General features: G+C 41.3%; 1 protein-coding gene across 7 annotated transcripts in view; it reads left to right on the forward strand.

The window, feature by feature from the left end:
* DNAJC6 (DnaJ heat shock protein family (Hsp40) member C6) overlaps positions 1-23,789 on the forward strand; it is a 126,571-nt gene that overhangs the window by 69,600 nt on the left and 33,182 nt on the right. For all 7 annotated transcript variants that reach the window (XM_033115135.1, XM_033115136.1, XM_033115138.1 and 4 more), the window contains exons 2-4: positions 13,560-13,710; positions 14,795-14,844; positions 14,949-15,097. In XM_033115135.1, the coding sequence (XP_032971026.1) occupies positions 13,560-13,710; positions 14,795-14,844; positions 14,949-15,097 (350 nt within the window). The remainder of the gene's footprint in view (positions 1-13,559; positions 13,711-14,794; positions 14,845-14,948; positions 15,098-23,789) is intronic.

The raw sequence follows: 23,789 nt of genomic DNA on the forward strand, positions 1-23,789 counted from the left end.
ATTCACTGGAAGAACATGGCAGTTCCTAGATGCAGACCTTTCCCAATTGCCTGTTTCTTTCCTTTTCTCATGGTGGTTTTGCCTGTAGGATCTCTTTCCCTTCCCCATGTGGGAATAAGAAGATAGGCAAATACTATTTATGATTGCCTTCCAGATGACAGGTGCTTCTCTGTCATTATTTCATGTAAACCTTATCACATACATGGAAGGAAGATAATCTGCTCCCATTTTGCAGTGGAAGAAACTGGCTTAGAGAGATTAGTTAGCCTGCACACAGTTAACAAAGGTAGGAAGGAAGGAAGTTCAGTGTTATGAATCCAGGTCTGCTTATTTGCAAAGTCTGTTCTTTCAACCATATTCTGCAGGTACCAAATGCTTCTTCTCTTTTCCTGGTTCTCCAGGAGTGTTTATTGTGGAGTTGAGACTCTTTAGCACAAGTAACACCTAGGGGGTCATTGTTTTGAGGGGAGGGGTTCTGAACAGAGGCTAGGAACCTACCTACTCCTCACGGGTAAGGGTGTGCCCTTGAGATTTATTTAGCATGTATGCTGTGCACCGAGGCCAGACCCAGGTTGTCTCCCAAGTCTGGCCCAGCCACGCCCTGTCGTTGGCTTTGATTGAATCTGCTCAGTGTTTGGTTTGCCTGTGCTAGAGGGTAGTAGTCAGACCTATATGAGAGTGTCTCCACAGGCCAAGGCCATGCCAGAAACTTTGTCCTTGAGACCAGTGACACGTAGGAGTTGCAGGTTCTCTTTGCACTTAGGTAGCAGATTTTCCTCCAAATGCTGGCTGTGGGATTTTTGTTGTTGTTTTGGTTTGGTTTTCGTTTGTCTCAGGATTCACCTTCAGAGTGTTTCTGCATTCCCTGTTTATTATAGTTAGTATTTACATGTGTCCTCACTCTGAGTTCACTGCTTGGCTTCACTGAGCATTTTTATGCTCGGCACGACTTACTTCAAAGACTGCCTGTCAGGGGTTCCTCCTCATACATTTATCTGATAATTAGATGCTGAAGCTACTGCCTTGAAATTTCCTTCAGGTGCCCTCTGATGGAATTCTGGCTTTTGAAATATGCCCTGAAAGGTGTGCTCTCCCTGGGGAATCCTACTTGTCTGAGGCAATATTAATATTAATCTGCTCTGTGAACAGCTTGGAAATCTGTTGATCATTTTTTTGTCATTTGTTATGTCAGTGTGACAACCAAATCCCACAAGCGGTTATAGAGAGAGCAAGTGAAAGTTCTTACCCTTTAGCTTGACCTTCAGTCATTCTGGGATCTGAGGGCCGCTCCCCTTCTCAGTCTCGCCTCCCTTTCTTCTTACCTCCTCCCAGTTCCCCGAGGAAGCAGCCCGATAGCCTGTTTCCAGCACGGTGCCTTCGGCAAATGACTTACCATCTGAGTCCACTTCCTTTGGTGGAGACGGTGAGGGCCACCTCTCAGGGCTCTTAGCATCGTCGCTAGTACAGCTCGGACTGATACTCAGTTAGGATCCTTTTCTGTTTTCTCTTTGTCGTCCACTTGGTGGTCTCTTGGCCTTTGCTTGCTCTCCTCCTTCAGCTTGAAATGCCCTGTAGATCATTTCTACTCAAACTGCAATTCAGGTGCCACTTCTTCCATAAAGCCTTCCTCTTTCCTGCTTCCAACCACCTGCGTCCTTATCCTCAATGTAGAAATACACTCCTCTAAACACGTGTCCACTTCATAAGCGTGCGCGCACGCACACACTACCTGGTGAATCTGAGCAAGAGAAAATCAGTTAACAGTTATGTTGCCGCTCTATGACAGATGTTTAAACTTGCGGTGGTAGCTCCGCAAAAAAATATGAATGACTTCGAAGGTACTTTTCAGTGTTAAGTGTGAAAAATGACAGGTACAAATCAATCTGTAGTATGATCTTCTTTCTGTGTATGTTCACGCCACATATGCATGTTTTGCACATAGGCAAAAACATAGAACTCATAATGCAAGGATATAGAGTTCTCTAAAATGTTAACAGTGGTTACCCTTGTTTGTTCTCTTGTTTTATTTTCTTCTCTGTTTTAATTCCTTTTTCTTTGGTTTTAGTGAAATTGAGGTGCAGAGAAGTAAGTTAATCATACTGCCTTGCGGTCTTTACACGGCACAAGGCCGCTCTTTGGTTTTATTCTAGATTTTCTTTTTTTTCCCAATCCTATCCTCTTTTCTAAGCCATTTGCTTTTTTTCTAGAATGCTCTTAATATATGTCCTTAGATGTGCCCAAATTTTCCATATTGAATATGCAGGATCTCTGTATTATATATATATTACATTATTACAAAATAAAATATATAGTACATATGTTATGTAACAAGATACGATATGATAAAAATAATATATATATACCATATATACATATAATACATGTTTATTTAAATCTGATTTAAAACCCTTTTTCAAAATAGAAACCAGAATTATATCTCCTTTCTTTCCTCTCAACGTCAACTCTCTCTCTCTCTCTCACACACACACACACACACACACACACACACACAGATTTCTTGACCAACTGCACTTCCTCTCTGAAATCCCAGGATTCTTTGTTGCATATTGTTCAATGCATCCCTTGCACTCTGTGACATATGGTCCTGCATGGAGTTTTCCCCTCTGACTTGTCTGTCCCGAGTAACTGAGCACGGCTCCTAGTTCGTAGCACGGTACAGAGCTTTGCAGAGAATGGCCATGGCAAGGTAGACAGCCCTGTGGGACCAAAGGTAGTGCTCTGCGGTGCTTCATGTGTTTGTCTTATCTTCTTCCAGTCTGGGCTCTTTTCAAGGGTATGGTGAGAGGGACATAGGCTTTACAGTTAAAAGGGTGTGTGTGTGTGTGTGTGTGTGTGTGTGTACACAGCCATACATATATGTCAAAAGTTATCAAATGTTTACATACTAAATATGTGCAGTTTATTGTATATCAATTTTATACATGTCAATACAGCTGTTTATTTAAAAAGCTAAATCATAGCAATAATTGGGGAAAGTCATTTTGTCTTCCTGGTGTGTCCATTTGCATGGGAATACATTGCTAAGTCCCATTGAGTATTGAAATGTTATGCACCTGGGTTGCTTCCTCTTGTGGTTTGCAGGACTGCACTTCTGTGGCTCTATGCACTAGGCCGTGCCTGATGAAAAGAAAAATGCGTGGCATCACACAGACATTTGTGTATCCTAGTTAAGCAACCCTGAGGGAATGAACCTGCCTCTTTGAGACAGTCTCCTTATCTGACAATTAAGAGCAAAAATTCCTTTCAGTTTTATTGTGTGGGATACTGTATGTTCGTAGCATAGTGCTTAGCATGTAGTAAGGGTCCTTTGCAGATGTGCACCATGTGTATGTTGTGTGCAGTATATAGTATAGACACATCGACCTTGACCTTGTAAACAAACAGTGCCCGTCCATGGTAGTTGCTTCTCCACTGGAGAGAAACAGTTGGATATTTCTCTTAAGCGGTCTGGTTGCAGTGGCAGCTCCAGAATTTCTGAGTAGGAGGAGCTGAGAGAAGACAATTGTATTGGAAGGAGAGGAGGCTGAGAACCGTGTCTTAGAGTTCACTTGCATAACTAACACAGTGCTTTCCTTTTCTGTGGGTATTATTTGAAAGGACTGTTGCAAGAGTTCTGTCAATCACCCTTTGAGGCCTCTGTTGTCTCCCCCTCTGCCCATTAACTGGAACTGAAGTGCTGGAAAGAAGATTTTTGCTTGATGTTTTTCATTGCTGTATTCTTTAAGCAGGCCATCAGTCCTTTGTTATCTGCGTCCTCCATCAGGGACACGGTCAGATAACAATGAGGACCTTTTGTCTGTTCCAGACAACAAGGCCAGTAATTAGAGGGAAAGGTCATAGTCCCGTTAATGCAATTTAAGCCCTGACAGTTTGGTTAGACTACGGAGAAAAAAAATTTGATGGTCCCTCACTTCCTGGAGTTGAGAGGCCATGTGGTGGCCAGAACCCTTTCTGTTTCTTCAGAGTCCCATTGGGGAGTTCTGATCTTATTAAATAGATTTGATCATTATTATTTCATAATGATGAGCTTCTTTATTTGGCCCCAGTGTTCGAGAATAAAGATCTCTTACATAGATCTGTTTCCCTGGCATACCATAAATACTTAAAATACTTGTTGAATCATATTAAGCAATATCCATATATGTTTTATATGAGATTTTATTGTCTAGAATTTGGATTGGCAACTATGGCCTGGTTCTGATGATCTGTGAAGGTATAAAATATGTTACGTCCATTTAGCTGGAATTTCCCCAGTATTTACAGCCTGTGAGTGGCCTTTATTCTACACAGGTCAATTTTGGTCCCAATGTGGTCTTCATTTTGACTGCATTTCTCGTTCTTTCTACTCTTACAATTTTTTCTTTTTTTCAAACATCTTGGATCCTTTCGGGAAAGAAAAGCTAGTAATGGTTACTTAATTAGCTCCTCTTATGTGTCTGAAGATAAAAATTTCTCCCTGCTCTTCTGATCAAATATTAGTCCAATATTAGTCCAATGAAACTCTTGTTGAGTTTCATGAAATCTTCATCACTTAGGCAAGCAAGCTCAGTGGGTACTGGGAGACACAGGGCTGCAATCAGAAATTCAGAGAAGTGTGAGGCGACAGTGGAAGCATCTGATTACGTTTGCTGCCTCCTGTTAGGCAAAGGCCGTCTCTGCCAACATTGATGTGTTTGGTCTTCCTGGCCCTCCCTGCCATCTTCTCTCTGCATTCCACAGCAGCTCAGTTTCACACACATTTATTGAGTGCTTACTGTGTGCCAGGTACTGTGTTAAGATTTTAGAAGGATGTGAAGAAGCATAGAATATGGTCCCTGTTTTTAAAGACCCAAAGCCTCAGGCGGTGAGGGCAGACCCATTCACAAATAATTCTAATATAGGTTAGACTCTTCTGAATACTAGGGTGGAGGTGCAAAATGAGGTGGGGGAATGAAGGCATGAGAGACAAAGTCCCTCATGAAAGAAAACAGGATGGAGAGGTGGATACGTGCAGGGGCTTTGAATCCAAAAGGTCCAATCTCATTCTGTCATGACTGCTACTAAAGCCTCAGTTTCCTCACTGCGACTCCCACCTGCCACTGTGCTTAGTTGTGAGGGTCTGCTTTGTGTAAACCGCTTGGCAGAGTGCCGAACCTGGAGTACCCATTTAATAGATGGCCTTTTAACAATGCCGAAAGAGTCGGAGACTTTTAGAACTGGAGGGGACTTAGGTAATCATCTAATTCATTCCCGTTTTTATATTCTTTGAGGCCCTGAGTCTGTGATTCTCCCATAGCCACATAGCTCGGGAAGGAGCTGGGGCTGCTCCTCCCATCAAAGTCCTGAAAAATGGGTGTAGAAATACCGTACACATTAATTTGATGATATCAGGGGTGATAATAAAATATTCAGTAAGTGGTAATAATGTAAATTAGTATATAGATATATGAGTATATAATGTATAGACCTTTTATTCTCTGAACAAATGTACACGTGCACATATAACTTTACCAGGTGATGGTATTTATAGCACAGTCTAGCATGCTAATCTGTCATTTTGGGGTTGATTGTTGGACATTTTTGAGAGTGTCCGTGTCACTCGCTAAATGATCCTCATTTCTGAGTCATGGTTTGAGATAGGGAACGGCATCAGCTCCTCCCACCAACGTCCCCATTAAACGGATTGTCAGAAGGGTCCTGGCACCTTGTTCTAGCTGAAGAAGGGCTAATCATGCTGTTGACGTGTCGGGGCTGTGATGCCCTTGGACGCCAGTGCTCCCTGCGTGGTTCAGACCCTCAGCGCCTGAGTCGTGGGCACCACCTGCTCCTGGCCTGGGCCTGCCAGTGCTGAGCTCCCCTGGAGCCATTGGTGGACGCTGCACCTACCCAAGTCTGCCTCCTTGGTCTGTTGAGCAGCTGCCAGACCTGGCCACAGCTAGGGCTGCTGCTGTGCAGGGTCACCAATGACTTGTAGCTTTAATAGCTCATAGGACGTGCCAAATAGTACAGAAATACTTCAGTATTTCAAAAACCAGTACCACCTGCAAAGATTATTAGATCACTTCAAGTCGGGAAGGCGAAACCCCAGAGCTATAAAGAGGTTCACCTCTGTTAAAAATTTGTGATTCTGAACTATCAGAAGTGAAGAGTTTATATGTGCTGTAGCGGAAGCTCCAGGCAGAGATTCTGTCCCTGTTTACACATCTCCAGTTGGCTTCGTCAACCCTGAAACTGAACAGCATGGCCTATTTTGGTGAGGCTGCCTTGCTTTGCTGGAGACAGCATATTTCAGGGCTTTATTCTTTCCGTTCCCCAGAGCCACCTGGTAGCTGTCATTTGTGCAGTGCTTACAACACCCCAGGCGCTATGCTAAGGTTTACAGAACTTTGTCTTACGTAATTCTCACCACAATCCTAGGTAATATTCTGTGAATGCTTCTATTTTACAGATAAGGAAATCAAAACTTTGATCAGTTACTCAACTCCTCTAGGCTGGACATCTGGTCAGTACCAAAAGTTGAATCCAAACCAGTTCTGGCTGACCTAAAGCCCATATTTTCACTGTGGTGGCTTTGTCCCATGCTTGTCCTTGTTTGGCATAGGAAATGTTGATTTTTTTCGCTTAATTTTACATTTTTTCTGTGAAATTATTTCTAGTTGGATTCCTGAGCATTCCATGGTAGGTGGTCAGTCCAATGACTTAATTACATGAGAGCTGAATTTCTAAGAATTAAAATAAAAATTCCTGATTGCTTTGGAAAAATCTCACTCTTTAAAATTGCATTCACGTACATGGTCTCATTTGGTTTTTTTTGACGCCGTGAGACATGTAGGCAAGTTTCTTAATTTGTTCCAATTTATAAAGGGAGATGAGGTCTCAGAGGAGTAAAATATCATGCTTAAGGTCACAGTTTTTAAGTGGAAAAACTGTCTCCAGTCTAAGATCTCTGTCTTCCCAAAGTCCATCCTCTTTTCTCTAAGCTTCCCTGAAGTAGGGTGAATGGAGAATGAGGGTTAAGCTGTTTTTGATTTTGGAAGCCTTGAGCTTTTCCATGATGTATCTGGTTGTTATCCCCAGGTGATCCATTTTCTCTAGTTGGGTGAAGCACAAAGTTGAAAAATCTGTTATAAACGAGGTGAAGCCTTCTGTGGTGATGACACTGGTTCTTTGCCCCTTGCCAAGTGTTGTGGAGAAGAAATAGCAATTTCCAGGACAGGGGCTAATGGTGCATCTCTGCAAGGTCCCTGTAGTTTGGGGAATTTCTGTCCTGTCGTTGCCAACTTTGTAGAAGCCAGGAAAGGACACCTGTGGCATCATGACACAGAAATAACCACTGAGGAAACTGTCTTGTTGGTGAAAAGCGTGAAGATTATCATGCCAAAATTCAGATTATTAGTCATCTCTTAAACAGAACACTATGGAATAATAACAGTTACTGGAACTGGATGACCAGGACTTTTCTAGAAATGGGAAAGGTGATGCTCTGTGGAAGTGTGTTTGGGGAAGCCCAGAGGAAGGATGTGGTCCAAGAACTTGAATTGTTACCAAGAGCCCTTTGCCACCTCTTCCCTGTCCGTCATGTACTGGATTATTTGGCATTTACATCAGAGCTGAGATGGTTACTATCACAATGACTCAGGCTCCCACATCTTAGAAAAAGAGCCAAGTATTGAAGGATCTTCTTGGTAAGGTCCCAGCTTACTTGAGTTAAAGATTCGCGTAGGGTTACTCAAGGGCTTATGGGCAGCATTGGCTGCATCTCACAGGTTGGCTGGGAAACTAAGTGACCGTGAATGAGGATGAATTATGCACAGAGGAGGGTGGTCTACAGATATGGAGGAAGGACATGGTGAACTTGAATAGCATAGTACTTTATTTTATCTAACACTGTAAGCTGTAAAACTAATAAATGTAAGTTACACAATGTTTAGAAATTACAGTCAAACAAATAAAAAAAATCACTCATCATTTCCCCACCTATGTAGATACGATTACTGTAACTCTTTTGAAAATTTAGCAGCTAAGAGCATGGACTCTAGAGCAGCCTGCCTGGGTACAAATTTTGGCTTGCTAAGTGTGGGACCTGGGTGAGTCCCTGATGTGACTTGGCTTCAGTTTCCTCATGTGTAAAATGGGGGATAGCAATGGACCTTCTTTATAAGGTGGTCGTAGAGATTCAATACTGCATATAGAGAACTTAGATCAGTGCTTCGGGTAGATAGGCATTTGGTCAATTTGAGTGGTTGTTGTTATTTTATGGTTATTAAATCCTCTGCTATCTTTCTTTAGACTCCACTGTTTTTCTTTTACCAAAAGATTAAACTGTGCCTATTGTATAGTCTGCTTAGTTTTACTTAGCCGTTTGTCACGAGCAGCTGTACACTTCTAGAGTGATTTAACATCTAATTATGTGGAATAATATATCACTTTTAGTCTCTTGCCATTATAAATAACACCTCAGTGAACATCTTTATTTGCTCAATACTCGTATTGGCATACCAACCTCTTCTTTTGATGACAGTGCTTTACGGGGGCACATACTTTCTTAGGGGTCACCAAGTGGAATGATATGCATATATATATATATGTCATGGGTGCTTGTATTGTATGAGCAGTGGGAACATATGTGAGGAATAACAGCTGTGCATTATGGACTCTCCAGGGCAAGGCCTTTGTCAATATTTTGCTTCCTTTTTCGTGGTACTTCTCACGGTGTTTTGCCCATGGCTGACCAATCAATGTGATGTTTATGAAAAGTAGCCACACTTACCTTTTCCTGTATTTCTGGTTACATTAAGGCAATTAAGACCATTTGCCTCAACATTTGTGCTGGTCTTCTGAAAAATATATTCTGTTCCAAATAACTACCAAATCACCTCAAATCATTTTTGGAATGAAGCTTGGTGTAAATAAATGAGCAGCCAGCTAACAGTCCATTGGGGAGCAGAGATTCTCTCCCAGGAGATAACAAATTTTATGTCACCGAGCAAGTGAGAACTGGTGAGGTCACACATGTGGTGAGTTCCCAGGGCTTGGGAGGGAAAGGATCCTGCTTGTTGTCTTGTAAACAGTAGGAATCCCAAGAAAACGTGTTGATTACACCTTTAGAAATGATGGGGTGGGGCAAGGTGCTTGTCTCTTGGTGGGCTTAGATTGTAAAACGACAAGATATCTTAGAACAAGAATCGACCTTCACCCTTCAAGGCACAGCTCTGGACCTTTCTCATTGGATGGATGGCACTCTCATGCTCTTTTAGCTCCCACCCTCTGGGATCTTCAAATTCCTGAGGATCCTTTATTAAGCCCAGGTATTCTTCTCGCTGGGTGCCATTTTAGCTGAAGCTTTTAGAAAAGTATCAGAAGTGGTAAGCTCTGGATTCCTAAGAATGCAAGTCTTTTTTAACCATCTAGTACAGGGGTGATAAAACTTCTGTAAAGGGCCAGGTAGTGAATACTTTAGATTTTTGTGGGCCGTTAGGTCTCTGTCTCAGCCCTCAGCTCTGTCGTGCATCATGAAAGCAGCCATGGCCATATGTAAAGGCATGAATGTGGCTGTGTTTCAGTAAAACTTCACTTATAGACACTAACATTTGACCTGCGTATTGTTTTTGCCTTTTATATTAAACCTTATTCTTCGTTTGACCTTTTTCAATCGTTTTCAAAGGAAAAAGCCATTTTGATTGCACAGACGGTACAAAAAATAGGCCATACCCACAGGCTGGATTTGGCCCGTGGGCCGTAGTTTGTCGACTTCTGATCTATAGTCTTTTTTTTTTTTTTTTTCCTGCATCACTTTCCAACTGCACCATTTCCCTCTTTGTTGTATCATTTTTTTGAAACTTCTCTTCTCAGCTGGCTGATGCTCAGATATCCTTTGGAGGGTCTGTGCTGCTGGCCGTCACGTAGCTCTTCAGGGAAAACCAGAATACCTACCCAAAAGAACCTTTAGGGCAAAATCAGATCATTTCCTTCTCTTTTTTTGTGTCCTGGCTAGTTTGACATGTCATTTGGGTACATGAAGGTTACAGATGGACTTTGACACATAGTTCTGTTTCTGCAGGGCTCCAAAGCTCTAATGAGCAGAGCGTGCAAGCCTGAGTGATGTTGAGAGTCTGATTTTTAGATAATCAAGGATATTTATATCTTTTAATAGGTTGGTGCTGTGGAGTTCTGTTCCAGCATGAAATTGAGAATCAGAGAGAAGTCTGAATAATCAATTTGGTGTCATCCCTTAGAACAATAATATATTCATTTGCTTATTCATCAGCTTTGATTATTCTTTGCAATTTCTAATAGAGCCTCCTTTTCAGAGAGATACCTAATAGTGACTGAGGCAGCACTGGCTCTTGTGATCAGGATAGAAGGACCTAACAGCCAGCGTTTATTTATAGGTATATACACGAGCCTCGAAATGGCATGTAGGACTGTAACAGGCACCTCAAGTATGATTTAACGTGTAGCCGCCTGGCCAATAAACACAATAAACGATAAGCCTCTTCGCTACTAATTGGGGAAATCATAAAATAACAAAATGAAATATTGCTTCATACTCATCAGATTTCTAAAAATTTTAAAGTCTGACCAAATCGAACGTGAAGGAGCAGATGGAGTGAGAGAGCTCATATACGTTACTAGTAGCAGTTTACACAGATATGACGACTTTGGAAAATGATTTGTCAGTATCTAGAAATTTGAAGATGTGCATATCCTATCTACTAGCAAATTTCACTCCTAGGTATAACTTAGAGAGAATCTCTTCTATGTAATCAAGTTGATGTGTTTCTAACTGTATTGTTTGTTTTAGCGAACAACCTTAGTGTCCATCTTAGTGGGCAATCTTATTGTCCAACCTTAGTGGGTAATGGATGCATACGTTAAGTGAGCTCAAGTTCCATGTGTTACCAGCATAGATGAATTTTAAGTGATGGGGAGTGAAACAAATAATGCCGCAAATAGAAAACCATTCATAGATAGCTTAAAAGCTTGGAGAACAATATTAATATATTGCCTATGGATACCTACATATGCAACAAAAGTTTAAAGAAATGATTTGGAATGATAAATATTAAATTCAGGATAGTAGTAGGGGAAGAAAGAGGGATGTGGTTGGGCTCAAATCCCACCTATGCTGTTAACTTACTAGCTGTATTCCGTTAGACAAGTTTGTTAACCTCTGTGCTTCAGTTCTCTGCTGCAGAAAATACACGAATCATGTTACTTACCTCATAGGTATTCTATGAGTTAAATGAGTGAGTATATGTAAAATGCTTAGAATGAGACCTAGCAGATAGTAAGTGCTATATGAATGCTAGCAATTATAGTTCTTATGTACTTGAGTATTTATTCTTTCTTTATTTGAAAAAAATCTTAAAGATTACAATTTTTTATTCACAACTGTTTTAGTATTTAGTATTCTGAAAGATAAGGACTATTTTTTAACATAACTATAATATCGTTACTGTACCTGAAAATTAACAATAAATTTTTAATATCAAATACTTAATAAGTATTCAAATTCCAGTTGTCTTATCATTGTCTTTTTTTTTTTAACAGTTTGTTTAGATTAAGTTCCACACATTGTGCTTGGTTAATTTGTCTTTGAAGACTTTTAATCTTTAGATTCCTCCTCCAACTTTCCTTATTCTTGCAATTTATGTTTTTAGCGTTGTTGAACTATAATTGGTATACAGAAAGTTATACACATTTAATGTATATATCTTGTTGAGTTTGGACATATGCATAGATTTGTGATACTGTTACCATATGAAAGGTTCTAAATATACCCATCACCTCTGAAAATTTCCTTGTATTCTTTTGTGTGTGTGTTGTTTTGCTTTTTGATAAGAACACTTAACATGAACTCTGTCCTCTTATCACATTTTAAAGTGCACAATAAATACTGCAATTTTTAAAAAATAAGAGATGTCATTCTTGCCCTGTGCTATCATGTAGTTGAAAAGTGACCAAAGGTTAAAAATATTAGTGTAGGATTTTCAGGATGAGGCATAATAATAGTATAGCTACAATCCAGTGCCCCTAGCTATATTAGGAACTATGCTACTAGCTTCACATGCACTCATTTAACCTTTTCCTATGAAGTAGGCATTATTTCCATCCCTATTTTATAGACAGGAAGAAAGAGGTTTAGAAAGACTGACCTCCCAAGGTCACACAGTTAGGAGAAGGGAGGCTGGGCCCGAACCCCGGTGAGATTGACTCATGCTCTTGACTGCCGGGCTGTGTAGCCTACCTGGGCATTGCTTACATTAGCCTTCTGCTTCCTTCCTGTATCCGTCTTTATAAGCTAAGCTGTGTTGTGGTCATGAACGTTCCCCAAATGGAAATGAGGTGGCTCCTAATAAGAAAGTGTTAATCCTCACTCATGCTGCATATTCATCAAAGTTCAGCTGGGAACTCTGCCCCAAAGCTGCTTTTTCTGTGACCTAGGAGATGCTGGAAGTGACACATTAACACGTTCACTCGTGTGTCATAGGCTAGAGTGTATCATAGGCTAGCGTGGTGCTGGTGTTCAGTCGGGGGTAATTTTGCCACCCAGGGGATACTTGCCAATGTCTGGAGACCTTTTTAGTTGTTGAAACTGGGGGACTGGGAGGGATGCCATGGTGCTATCTAGTGGGAGACGCCAGGGATGTTGCTAAACACACTACAATCAATGCACAACCCTTAGCAAAGAAGGAGTTGTCCCCAAATGTCCCTAGTGCGAAGGTTGAGAAGCCCTGGGCTAGAGCTAACCACCAGGGGACAGCAAGTACCAAGTTATGAAGCTGTAAGGGAGAAGAACCTGAAGTAGTGACCTAATCACATTGATGACCACCGTGCAGCCTCGGGCCTGTAATAAAGGCCCTTCAGAAGATGTTTTCCATGTAGGAGTGAACTATTACTTTGAGGGGTCGCTGCGGAATGGGCCTTCTCACAGTCAACTCCATCAAAGGGTCCAGGAGGCCCTGGCTCATTTCTAAGCCGCCTGCTGCTCTTCCTTGGCAGGCTCTCTGGAGCAGCACTCTCTGAAAGGAGCATAATGCAGGCCATGTACATAATTTAAAATTTTCGGGTATCCACATTAAAAAAGTGAAAAGGAACTAGTGAAATTAATGTAAGAGCATAATCTGTTTAATTCAGTAGATCCAAAATACTGTCACTTCAACATGTAATCGATGGAAGCAGATTATGAGCTACTTTATGTTCTTTTTTTTTTTTTTTCTGGTACTGTCTCTGAAATTTGGTGTGTATGTTATACTCGCAGGCCATCTCAGTTCGGAGTAGCCACATTTCAAGTGCTCAGCGGGCACAGATGACTCGTGGCTGCAGTTCAGGACACGCAGCTCTGGAAGTTTCTGTTCCTGGGACGGAGGGGTGGCACTTGCTTTGGGCTCTGAGAACACGCAGCACTGGGGTAACCCAGAGTCACGCAGTTCTGAGCGTGGGATGTAACTTCCAGGAATGTTTGTTCCAGATGCTCAGGGATGATCTGGGAACAAAGAGGGGTCGGTTTCCTGTGTAATCGGTGCCGTCACCTCCTTTTCTGTTTTCGTTGGCAGGTGCCTCGTCTCCAGACATGGAGCCCAGCTATGGGGGCGGTCTCTTTGACATGGTGAAAGGAGGTGCGGGGAGACTCTTCAGTAACCTGAAGGACAACTTGAAAGACACCCTCAAAGACACATCTTCCAGAGTGATACAATCTGTGACCAGGTATGTGTGTTGTTCTCAGTTGAGTTAATGGACCTCAGTGCCCCCAAAGGATCTGGTTACCTGCCAGCTGCTTGTCTGGCTGAACGACTCTCGGTTTTGTGATATAATTCATGGGATCTGGTTGAGCAATGTCACTGAAGCCATAAAGTTGAGTCCTTCAGAAGCTACAAGCACAGGCTCCCTGATACATGACAGTCTAGTTGTTGCCATCCCTGGCTTTCAAATCCAACATCCTGGGTTCTAGTGCATAACCTGCCTTTGTTAACCATGTGACCTAAGATAAGTTAATTAACCTCTCTGAGCTTTACTTGTACGCCCTGGTAGGATTCGTGTCTTTGGGTGGTTTGAGAATTAAATGAGATACTCATGGTTGTGTAGTCTGAATAAGCAATACTCATGGATTGCAAGCAAAACAGAATTTTGGTTTTCTATCTTAAGAGCCCTTTAAAATGTATTTAATGGGAGAAGGTTTCTACCTATCCACTGTATGAAAACTTTTACCAGCAGGCCATATGAATTCTTTTTTTATTCTTAGGTATTAGAAAATTCTGGGGTCACTGGAAGTTAAAGGGTGTAGTTTTAAATAAGAAATTCGAATGTCAAGTCCAGTATATTAATGAACATTTTAATCTTTGTTCAAAAGTGAAGTTGATCCCTTACCTCCAATCCCCAACTAGGGCCTCACAGACAAAGAGAAGAGGTCCTTTGTTCTTTCTCCATCACTTCCCGCCCTACCCCCTAGCTGCTGACACTTACGAGAGATATTTTCCTATGGCCAAAGAGGCTGGAGCAGTCAGTGTTAATAAAGAAGCATTGCTCTTTATTTTGAGTGGCTTCTGTTTATAAAGTGTCATCTACAAAGGGTATTAGGGTACACTGGTTGGGGTGGTAAATTTACTCTCTTTAGGGTGCAGGCTGTCTGCTCTCAACAGTGCTTCCTCGTTAGAGAGAAGACCTTGAGGGAAGTCAACATATGCCAGCTAGACAGAAGTGTCCCAGCTGACGATGGGCCAGTGATTGAGAGACAGAGAGTTTGGCATATTTAGGTTGTTCTGATGAGTGCCCTTTCCTGTTTTGCTTCCAGCTACACGAAGGGAGATTTAGACTTCACTTACGTTACCTCCAGAATTATTGGTAAGTTGCTCATATTTGTGACCTGCTCCGAGTCAGCTTTCAGTCGCTGCCCCTCACGACAACAGAGCTGTTTCACCCGTTTCCTTTCTGTGTGACCCTCCCAGTGATGTCCTTCCCTCTGGACAGTGTTGACATAGGATTCAGGAATCAAGTCGATGACATTCGAAGCTTTTTGGATTCCAGACATCTGGACCACTACACGGTGTACAATCTGTCGCCCAAGTCTTATCAAACTGCCAAGTTTCACAGCAGGGTAAGCAATTGTCGCTCTGGGATCACATGGCTGAAGACATGACGATCGATTTCCTCTTTTTCCTTTTTTTCCGATTTCCTCTTTTTCCTTTTTTTCCGATTTCCTCTTAAGAGCTATCCTCAAAGCCTTTGCCCTTAGACCCACGAAGCTGAAAAACTACAAACTCTGCACATTTCTAGCCACAAAATATTTATTAGGCTGTAATGAGATATTCTGAAGGGTTTCTTTGGGTGAAGATATTTGCAGGAACGTTTATCTGTCCGTGAAATACCACCTGATTTGGGATGGTATTTGTGCTTGGTTGTGCTTGGTTGCTCAGTGGTGCTTGGTTGCTCAGTTGTGAGGGCACATCGCTGCGAGGCTCAGTTGGAGACTGAACTGCTACCTAAGGCGTTTGGCTCCCTTTCTGTGGTAACACTAATTAGGCTTTTAACTCTTCCTGATTGCTTCTTGGGCATCACGATAAGGCAGTGTGGCTAGACCAGTACAGACACACCAGGATTAATGGAAATCGCTTTCTGACATTCAGTAGAAGTGCTTCTTTCATAAGTGTTTCTTCAATCTACATTGTAGGGTTGGTAATGATATTACTAATACTAATAGTCGTGAGAGTAGCAGCCAACACTTACAGAGCATATATACTGGGCCAAGAACTTTACATGTAGTATCTCATTAAACTCTCTCCACAGTCCTCTGGGGTAGCTGGAGAAACTGAGGCACAAAGAGGTAAGGTACCTTGCCCAAGACCACACAACTAGTAGCCTAAGGCTTGTGCTCTTCACCATTACCCTGGGCTGACAGTGTTACCTGGACAAGCTGGGTTGTCCTCCTAAAGAACTTTTAGAACTAGGCAGCGAAATAGTCCTAGTTTCAGGCTGGCTAAGGAGCATGATAGCTGCCTTTGGTTTGAATCTGATGTCAAGCCTGATATGTCTGGCCACTGACTTCTTGATTTACTCACTAAAAGGAGGCTTTTTCTCTCTCTCAAGAACATCTTCAAATATCTTGACTTAGCCTTTTTCTGTGGTTGGTTCTGCAGCGACATTGGGTCTATTCATAAATAGGGTTTTCTTTGTACAGGGGATCCTTTAAAAGTGAAACTTGATTTTTTAAATATGTAAAATGGTAGCTGATTGTCCATGCTGTGTATCTAGGATCTCAGCTTTGATGCCAGAACACACTGTGCTCCAAGTCTCAGTTGCCATTGATAATCTCTGGGCCTCAGTTTCCAGGTCTGTGAAAAAATACAAGAAGGTTGATTTGTATGTTCTCTAAGACCCCTTTCTACCCTATTGTTCAGTAAGATAAGGGAGAGTCTTTTAAGGACTCTCTTCTCAGAGAGTACCCGAATAGGCAATAGGTAACCCAGTGGTTCTCAAACTTTCACGTACACCAGAATCACCTAGAGGGCTTGTTACATACCCAGGCCCAGCACTTCTGATTTGGCAGGACAGCAGTGCGGTGAGAATCTGCATTGCTCATAACTTCCTGGGTGCTACTCCTCTGTCACCCTGGGGACCACTCTCTGAGAAGCACTGATAAAACCATTCTGAAGGTGTTTGGTCTAAATTGGCATTCTACAGTGGAGATTTTAAATGCAGTGCTTTAAAGTTCCCTACAATTAACTGCCCTTCCATCCCTATTCCTTCTATTACCTAATTCAGAACAAGTGAATAAATGTCAAGCAAAAATGTGGATTGATATTTTGTTTCTGATTCAGATGCAGATCTTTTGAATTGACTTTTTTCTTGTTTGGAGACTCAGTGCCATCATTTTCATAGCTGAAGGGCTGTGGAACATCCTGCCTAATGTTTTGTGGAAATTATATTTGATCTTGAAAGATCTGTGATAGTCTGGACCATCTTCCCTCTGGAAGCAAATAAAGATATAACATCATCATGGAAGCATTGGTACATATGAAAATACCTGTTTGGGTAGTATCTGTAAAAGCAGTCGCTGTAAAGACATGTAAAGAAACGTATCTATTAGTGTAACTACATATCTTGTGACCCATCTTTACAGTCTTACCAAAGGAACCAGGAATTACACAGCGAATTACATCTGCTGCAGGCTGCTCTCCCTTGCCCAAGAAGGGCAGGACGCGTGTTTATTTTATTTGCTACCTAGAATAGTGCCTGGCATGGCTAAAATGTATCTCAGAAGAATGAATGTGTCAAGAATTGTTAAACACGTAGGTATAAAATAAATATTTAGTTCTTGTTCTCAAGGCACTTAAGCCTCCTTGGAGAGAGAACCCAGGACATTCTCAATAATACAACCCAGGACAAATGCAAATAGTATGTACACTATCTACTGAGGGAGTTTAATGAAGGGAGACAGCAGTGAAAATTGGACTTTGAAGCGTGAGTAAGTCTTGCATAGCTGCAAGATGTTACTCTTTTCCCTAAAAATTATATAATGAATCTTAGAGGTTCTTCATCATCTGGCTTCTGCCTACCTCTCCAGCTTCATCTTGCACTGTTCTCCCTGCTCCCCCAGCCCCATGCTCCAACCAGATACCCCCTGTCTCTGCGTGAGCTGCTCCTTCTCCCTAAAAAGCCATTCATTACCACATACCCGCACCCCTTCTTTGTTAGCCTGACTTCACTAAGAGGAAGATTGCCACATGCCGTAAACGCTTTTCCAATTCTTTCCCCCTAACATACAGGATTGTATGATGTCCTCAGCCCTACCCAGATAGTCCCAGAACTCTGCAGAATGGAACTAGACCCTCTGAGCTGGCTCCCGCAGCCCTCAGTTGCATATCAGGTAGACAGTCCCCAAACTGTAGTATATTCATCTTAGCTCTGTGTTTGATGTGGGTTTTGTCAAACTCCTAGTCCTTTCTTTCCCCAGTACTAACACTGTGAATTGATCTGCATCTCATTGTTGCATTACTTAGAAAGTTCTCTTTCTTCTCGTCTTCCAGTCTGTTTCTTCCTCTTTTAGGTCAGTGGAGTGCTAAGGCTGCAGTTAAGTCTTATTTTAATAAGTGTGCATGGCAGAGTCTTCCATAAATACTAGTGTTGGAAAAGACCAAACAGGAGACTGGTTTTCTTTACACACTCAGGTGTCCAGCTCTGTCTGTATTTCTGTGCCTTAAGACCGGAACTCAGTCACTTTACATTTGTATTATGTGATGTGTGTTTGGAGATACGGGTGATAGTGGCAAAGACAGGATCTTTCCAGGAAGATTTTATTTGCGGAGGGGCATCATTCTGTATTTTGATTAGCTTTTGTGCTTAGACGTCACATGGGTTTAAGGAATCATATGCAATAATCAAAAAGCAGTTTTCTTAGTATTTGTTTACATAACAGAAAATTAAAATAGGACTCTGTTTAGTCTCAGTTTTAACAGAGGATTCAGCTGAAAACGGCGCATGGCAGATAGATAGTCCTACTTTCAAAGTGAAGGGTTAAAATACCTGTTCAGAACTGTAGAGGAAGTATTGAATGTCAGTTTTTTTTAATTCTTCTTAGCCAGTACCCACCTTGAAGAAATGAATAGTACCGATGTTGACCATAAAGTCCTGGAAACTTAAGAGATGCATCATCTATCCTGATATTCTTAATCTGAGTTAAAAAGACATGGGTTCCCTGTGTATTTAGATCCATGGATGGGCTTCAGAGGGTTTAAACATCTGCTGCCACTCCCTTTTTTTTTCTTTTTTAATTGTGGTAAATTATGCATGACATAAACGTATCATTTATACCCTTTGTAAGTGTACAAATTCAGTATCATTAAACACACTCCAGGGTTGTGTAGTCACCACTATCTATACAGAACCTTTTTTTCATTATCCCCCAAATAAACGGTGTACCCATCCACTCCATGAGTGTGTGTATGTGTGTACATGGGTTCAGTTTCTGCACAGGTTTATAGCTGTGCCCCAGAATATCAGGAACCACCACTTTACACATTTCTTTCTTTCTTTTTTTTTTTTTTTTCAACAGTGTGTACTTCCAGGGGAACAGGACTTTTATTGGGGAACAGTGTGTACTTCCAGGCCTGTTTTCCAAGTCAAGTTGTTGTCCTTTCAATCTTAGTTGTGGAGGGTGCCATTCAGCTTCAAGTTGTTGTCCTTTCAATCTTAGTTGTGTCGGGCGCAGCTCAGCTCCAGGTCCATTTGCCGTTGCTAGTTGCAGGGGGCACAGCCCACCATCCCTTGCGGGAATTGAACCGGCAACCTTGTGGTTGAGAGCCTGCTGGCCCATGTGGGAATCGAACCGGCAGCCTTCGGAGTTAGGAGCATGGAGCTCTAACCGCCTGAGCCACCGGGCCGGCCTACACATTTCTTGATGTTACTGTTGGCACCAAGTCTAGACTGGTTCTGAAGTTTCTACATTCTGAGTATTCCAGTGCCCTCTTTGAGCCTTCTTCCCCTCTGCCCAAACAGGAAGGAAGATATGCTGAAGGAGCCCTTTAGTAACATAGAAAAAAATAAACCTAGCTGGTTCTTTCAGCTACTGTGTTTCCCAGAAAATAAGACCTAGCCCGACAATCAGCTCTAATGTGTCTTTTGGAGCAAAAATTATTTATATTATATTATAGTAAAATAAGACCGGATCTTATATAATGTAATATAATATAATTGTAATATAATACTGGGTCATATATTAATTTTTGCTCCAAAAGATGCATTAGAGCTGATGGTCCATCCGGCTAGGTCTTATTTTCGGGGAAACACGGTAGGTTTATTTTTGACTCTTTTGACTCATTTTGACTCTTTCCAAACCACATGATCTTGTAGGATTTCTTCCCCTTTGGGAACAGCTTGATTTTTGGAAAATATATTATCATCTTGGGGTCATGATTATGTGAAAGTCAACTTTCCCCTCCCCCCCCTTCCTTCCAGAGTTCACCAAAGTCCCCATTATTTCTGGTGTCGTTTGTTGGTTGGTGAAGGGGTTGGCCATAGAGGAATGACCTTACAGCTTATGCTTCGTCTTTCCCTCTGCCACCATGCCTCATTGTAAGGACAGGAAATGATTGGGTAGGAAAAAAAATCCCTGGCCTGAGAGCCAGAGGACCATGGATCCCCGTATTCTAACTCTGCAGGCTTCAGTGAATTGGTAAAGACATTTGGTAAAATACAGCCATCACAGGAAGCCCCACAAATGTAAGATGGAATGGGAGTAAATAGTTATCAGACAGCATGGTATCATAGAAAGTACACAACTTTTTTTATTTTTATTGAGGTAAAATTTATAAAACACAAATTTTAAACTTAAAAAAAAATTACCATAGGTTCCCATCTCAGCTGTTTGTCTTCCTGGGTAAGTTACTCCACCTATTCAGAGACTCAGTTTTCTCCTGTATAAAGTGGGGATGACAGTAGAATACCTATCTCACAAATACTTAGGACATTTTTCTGTAGGTTTGCTTAAGGAACACATGTGATAGCAGTGTCTGGCCTAGAGTAAGCCTTCAGTGGGTAGTAGCCATGATTAACATTGGTAATAATGAAATGCCACAATAAATGACTGACTGAAATACCCTTTCCCTCCAAGGTTCTTAAAACACTGGATATGACTCTGCCGTGTGATTTGCCATAGCACCTTTTGCTGCTTGTATGCTCAACAAGTGGCTGCTTACTTATGCCATCTTATCTCGTGCTTGGGGCGATGGCAACATGAAAATCGAATATTATCCAGCCCGGGTGCTGTTTTGGTCCCTTTCCCCCCTGGGTGATATCATGGCAGCCCTGTGATCCATATGGCATTCTCTGATGCTCTGCAGCTCCAAGAGGTATTCAAAGGGACTAAAGATGGCAGAGTGAAGTGTCACATGCCCTAAGACTTTGCTTATTGCATGAAGCTGTGAATCCTAGAAACCTAAAACCAACCACCAAACCGAAACAAAACAACAAGTTTGCAGTGACTGAATTCCTTTTGAAAATGTTTTGGGTTTATTTATGACTTAATGCTTTTTCCCTTTTGGAAAGAGCACATAACTTTAAAAAAATTGTAATTGTATGTTTGCTTAATGATGTATAATTATATGTCAAGTAAATATGTAATTATGGAGCACTTTCAATTAATATTATTTACTTGATTGAATTTAATGATTCTGGAGCTATTAGCCTGTTGTGCTAAGAACAGTTTAGCCAACTTTTAGCTGAGGCTTAGTATAGACATTGACACTTAGTGTTTGTATGGGTGACATAGAGTTTCTAAAAGGTTTAAAAATACAACCTGGGAAAACAAATTTCCAACACTTTTACATGGTTGTGATCTAAAACAACAAAATTGATTCGCCTGTTTTTTTTCCCTTAAGATATTGCATATGTAGACAAATTTTATTACAAGAAAAGATTGCCAAGTGAGGGTCATTCGTTCACTCGGTAAATCCCTCCCGAGCACCTGCCATTTAACTAGCACGTGCACACTGGATTTGGGTCACAAAAATGAATTAAGTTATGGTCTCTTTTCTCATGGAGCTGAATGTCTAGATGGGAGACAGACATAAGCAGTTAATTTGAATACAGCTTGACAGTAAGCTGGTACTTGCTGTGCTGCTTAACTCTCACAACAATTTTGTAATGTCTATTTTCACTTTACACACAAGAGAACTGAGGCTTGGAGAGGTTATTAGCTTTCCTAAGGTTAATTAGGTAGTAAGTGGTAAAGCCAAGGTGAAAACTCAGCCTGTGGTCTTACCCATGTTGCTCTACTGATAAAAGCTGTAATAAATGAAAATGAACAAGGGTCCGGGTACAAAGATGACCAAGTTGACGAAACATTTCTGCCTGTGGATGTGAAAGAAACTGTCAGAGATAAGAGAGCGCTTGACCTTAGGTTTGGAAGGATGAATAGGGATTTACCAGGGAAGAGAAAACATTACAAACAGGAAGCAGCTTGTACAGATGTACATTTTACAATTCCTCTGATGGTAAAATTTATCTTCCCCATATTTGTTATTATTTTAAAAAATCAGTATATCATCTGCATTCCTTGAAAATACATCAAAGGGGAATCTACCTGGGGGTAAAGAATGGGCCAGAAACAGACCTGAATGATGTTAGGTAAAAGGCACAATCTGTTACGGAGTTAGAACCGACAGAGGCTCAGTACTGGAACACCCTGGATTATTTGATAGCTGTGTCAAGCATTTCAACCAGTTTGTTTAATAAACTACATCTGTCATTCCCAAAGATAAAGGAAAATGGGTGTCCTGAAAGGTCCCCTGCCACTACCCCACAATCATCTTGTAGAAAAAGAGTTATAAATTAACCAAAAAAAAAAAAAAGGGCTTTCTTGGCAGCCCCAGAGAGAGAAATGCCACGTGTTTGCTTTCAGATGTCAGCTCTACAGAGACCATACATAATTTCCCATTTGTATTTTGACTGGTTTGCCCTTTTCTGGTAACCAAATAACAACCAAACAGATCGCTCCTACTTCTTTTTTCCCACTGTTAAATGGTAGGAATTTGAGACATTTGGGTTTTCTTAGGCCAGTGGTGGTAGTGCTGCAGAGCACTTTCTGATGACACCATTGACATAAAACCGATTCTTTCTCCAGAGTTCCCTACATCAACAAATGGCATCTGCTCCCATTCTTTTATCCAGCCATTCCAGCTCGACATCTAGAGTAGGCCTTGATTCTTCCTCTCCTTTCTCTCTCTCAAATACACCCCTCCATACTCACCCACTGCCGCCATGTGATCAATCATCTCGTCTTGTGTAGGTATTCCACTCCCCCTCTATTTCGTGAATCTCTCAAATCGTTTGTACGCCACTGCCACTCTCTAAGTCTGAGCCGCCATCATCCCTTACATAGACTCCTCAGCTGCCTCCTGACTGGTTTCCATGACTACTCTCATGTCATCCACCATCCATACTGGATCTTGAGATGGCTTCGGAAATGCAGATCTGAGGGTCGCTCTTTTTCTTAAATACTTCTCCCAGCTCTTAACAAGGCCTTGTATAATCTGACCCTTTAGACTTCGCTCTCACCACAGAGTTTCATTCATTTTTTTTTTCAAACATTTTTGGCATTGGCAGTTACCTGATAATAATAATAATAATAATAATAATAATAATAATAATAATAACAACTAACGTTTATTGATCACGTTGTGTGTGTCAGATACTGAGCTAAGTCCTTGAAATACATTCTCATGTAGTACAACCCTGTCAGGTGGGTATCATTAACCACATTTTATGAAGAAAGGCTTAAAGAGGTCACAAAGTTTGCCCAGGTCTAAGCTTCTCTTTATTGTTTATTAGTTAAATTAGTGAGTATCTAATCCATGAGGGCTCAAGCCTCGTAGTTTGAGGCAAATGATCTTCTCAACTAGTACACTGTTGTAGCACAATGATTTATATTCAGAAGACCAGGTTGCAATGTTGGTACAGTTTTCTTATCTACAAAATGGGGGCATATTAATACCTGTCTTGTATGATTGTTACACAGATCAGAGCTGAACAGATTCTTGGAACATAGTTTATGCTATATAATCTGTTAAATGAATATGTGTATTGAATGAAAATGCTGAAGGTTGACCCTATGGAATTGTGGGTACCATCATTAGGATAGAAGGAAATAAGGACCGTGAACAAGCTTTGACTCACTCTTCAGCATTTTTCGTGTTAACATGAGAGCTGGGATAAAATTAGGAATAGTGCAGAATTTATAAGATAAACCTATAATTAAACTTCTAGTAAGCAGGTCAAAACATTTTGTACTTACT

This window comes from Rhinolophus ferrumequinum, chromosome 9, assembly GCF_004115265.2.
Source record: "Rhinolophus ferrumequinum isolate MPI-CBG mRhiFer1 chromosome 9, mRhiFer1_v1.p, whole genome shotgun sequence".
In the NCBI taxonomy this organism is placed as follows: Eukaryota; Metazoa; Chordata; class Mammalia; order Chiroptera; family Rhinolophidae; genus Rhinolophus; species Rhinolophus ferrumequinum.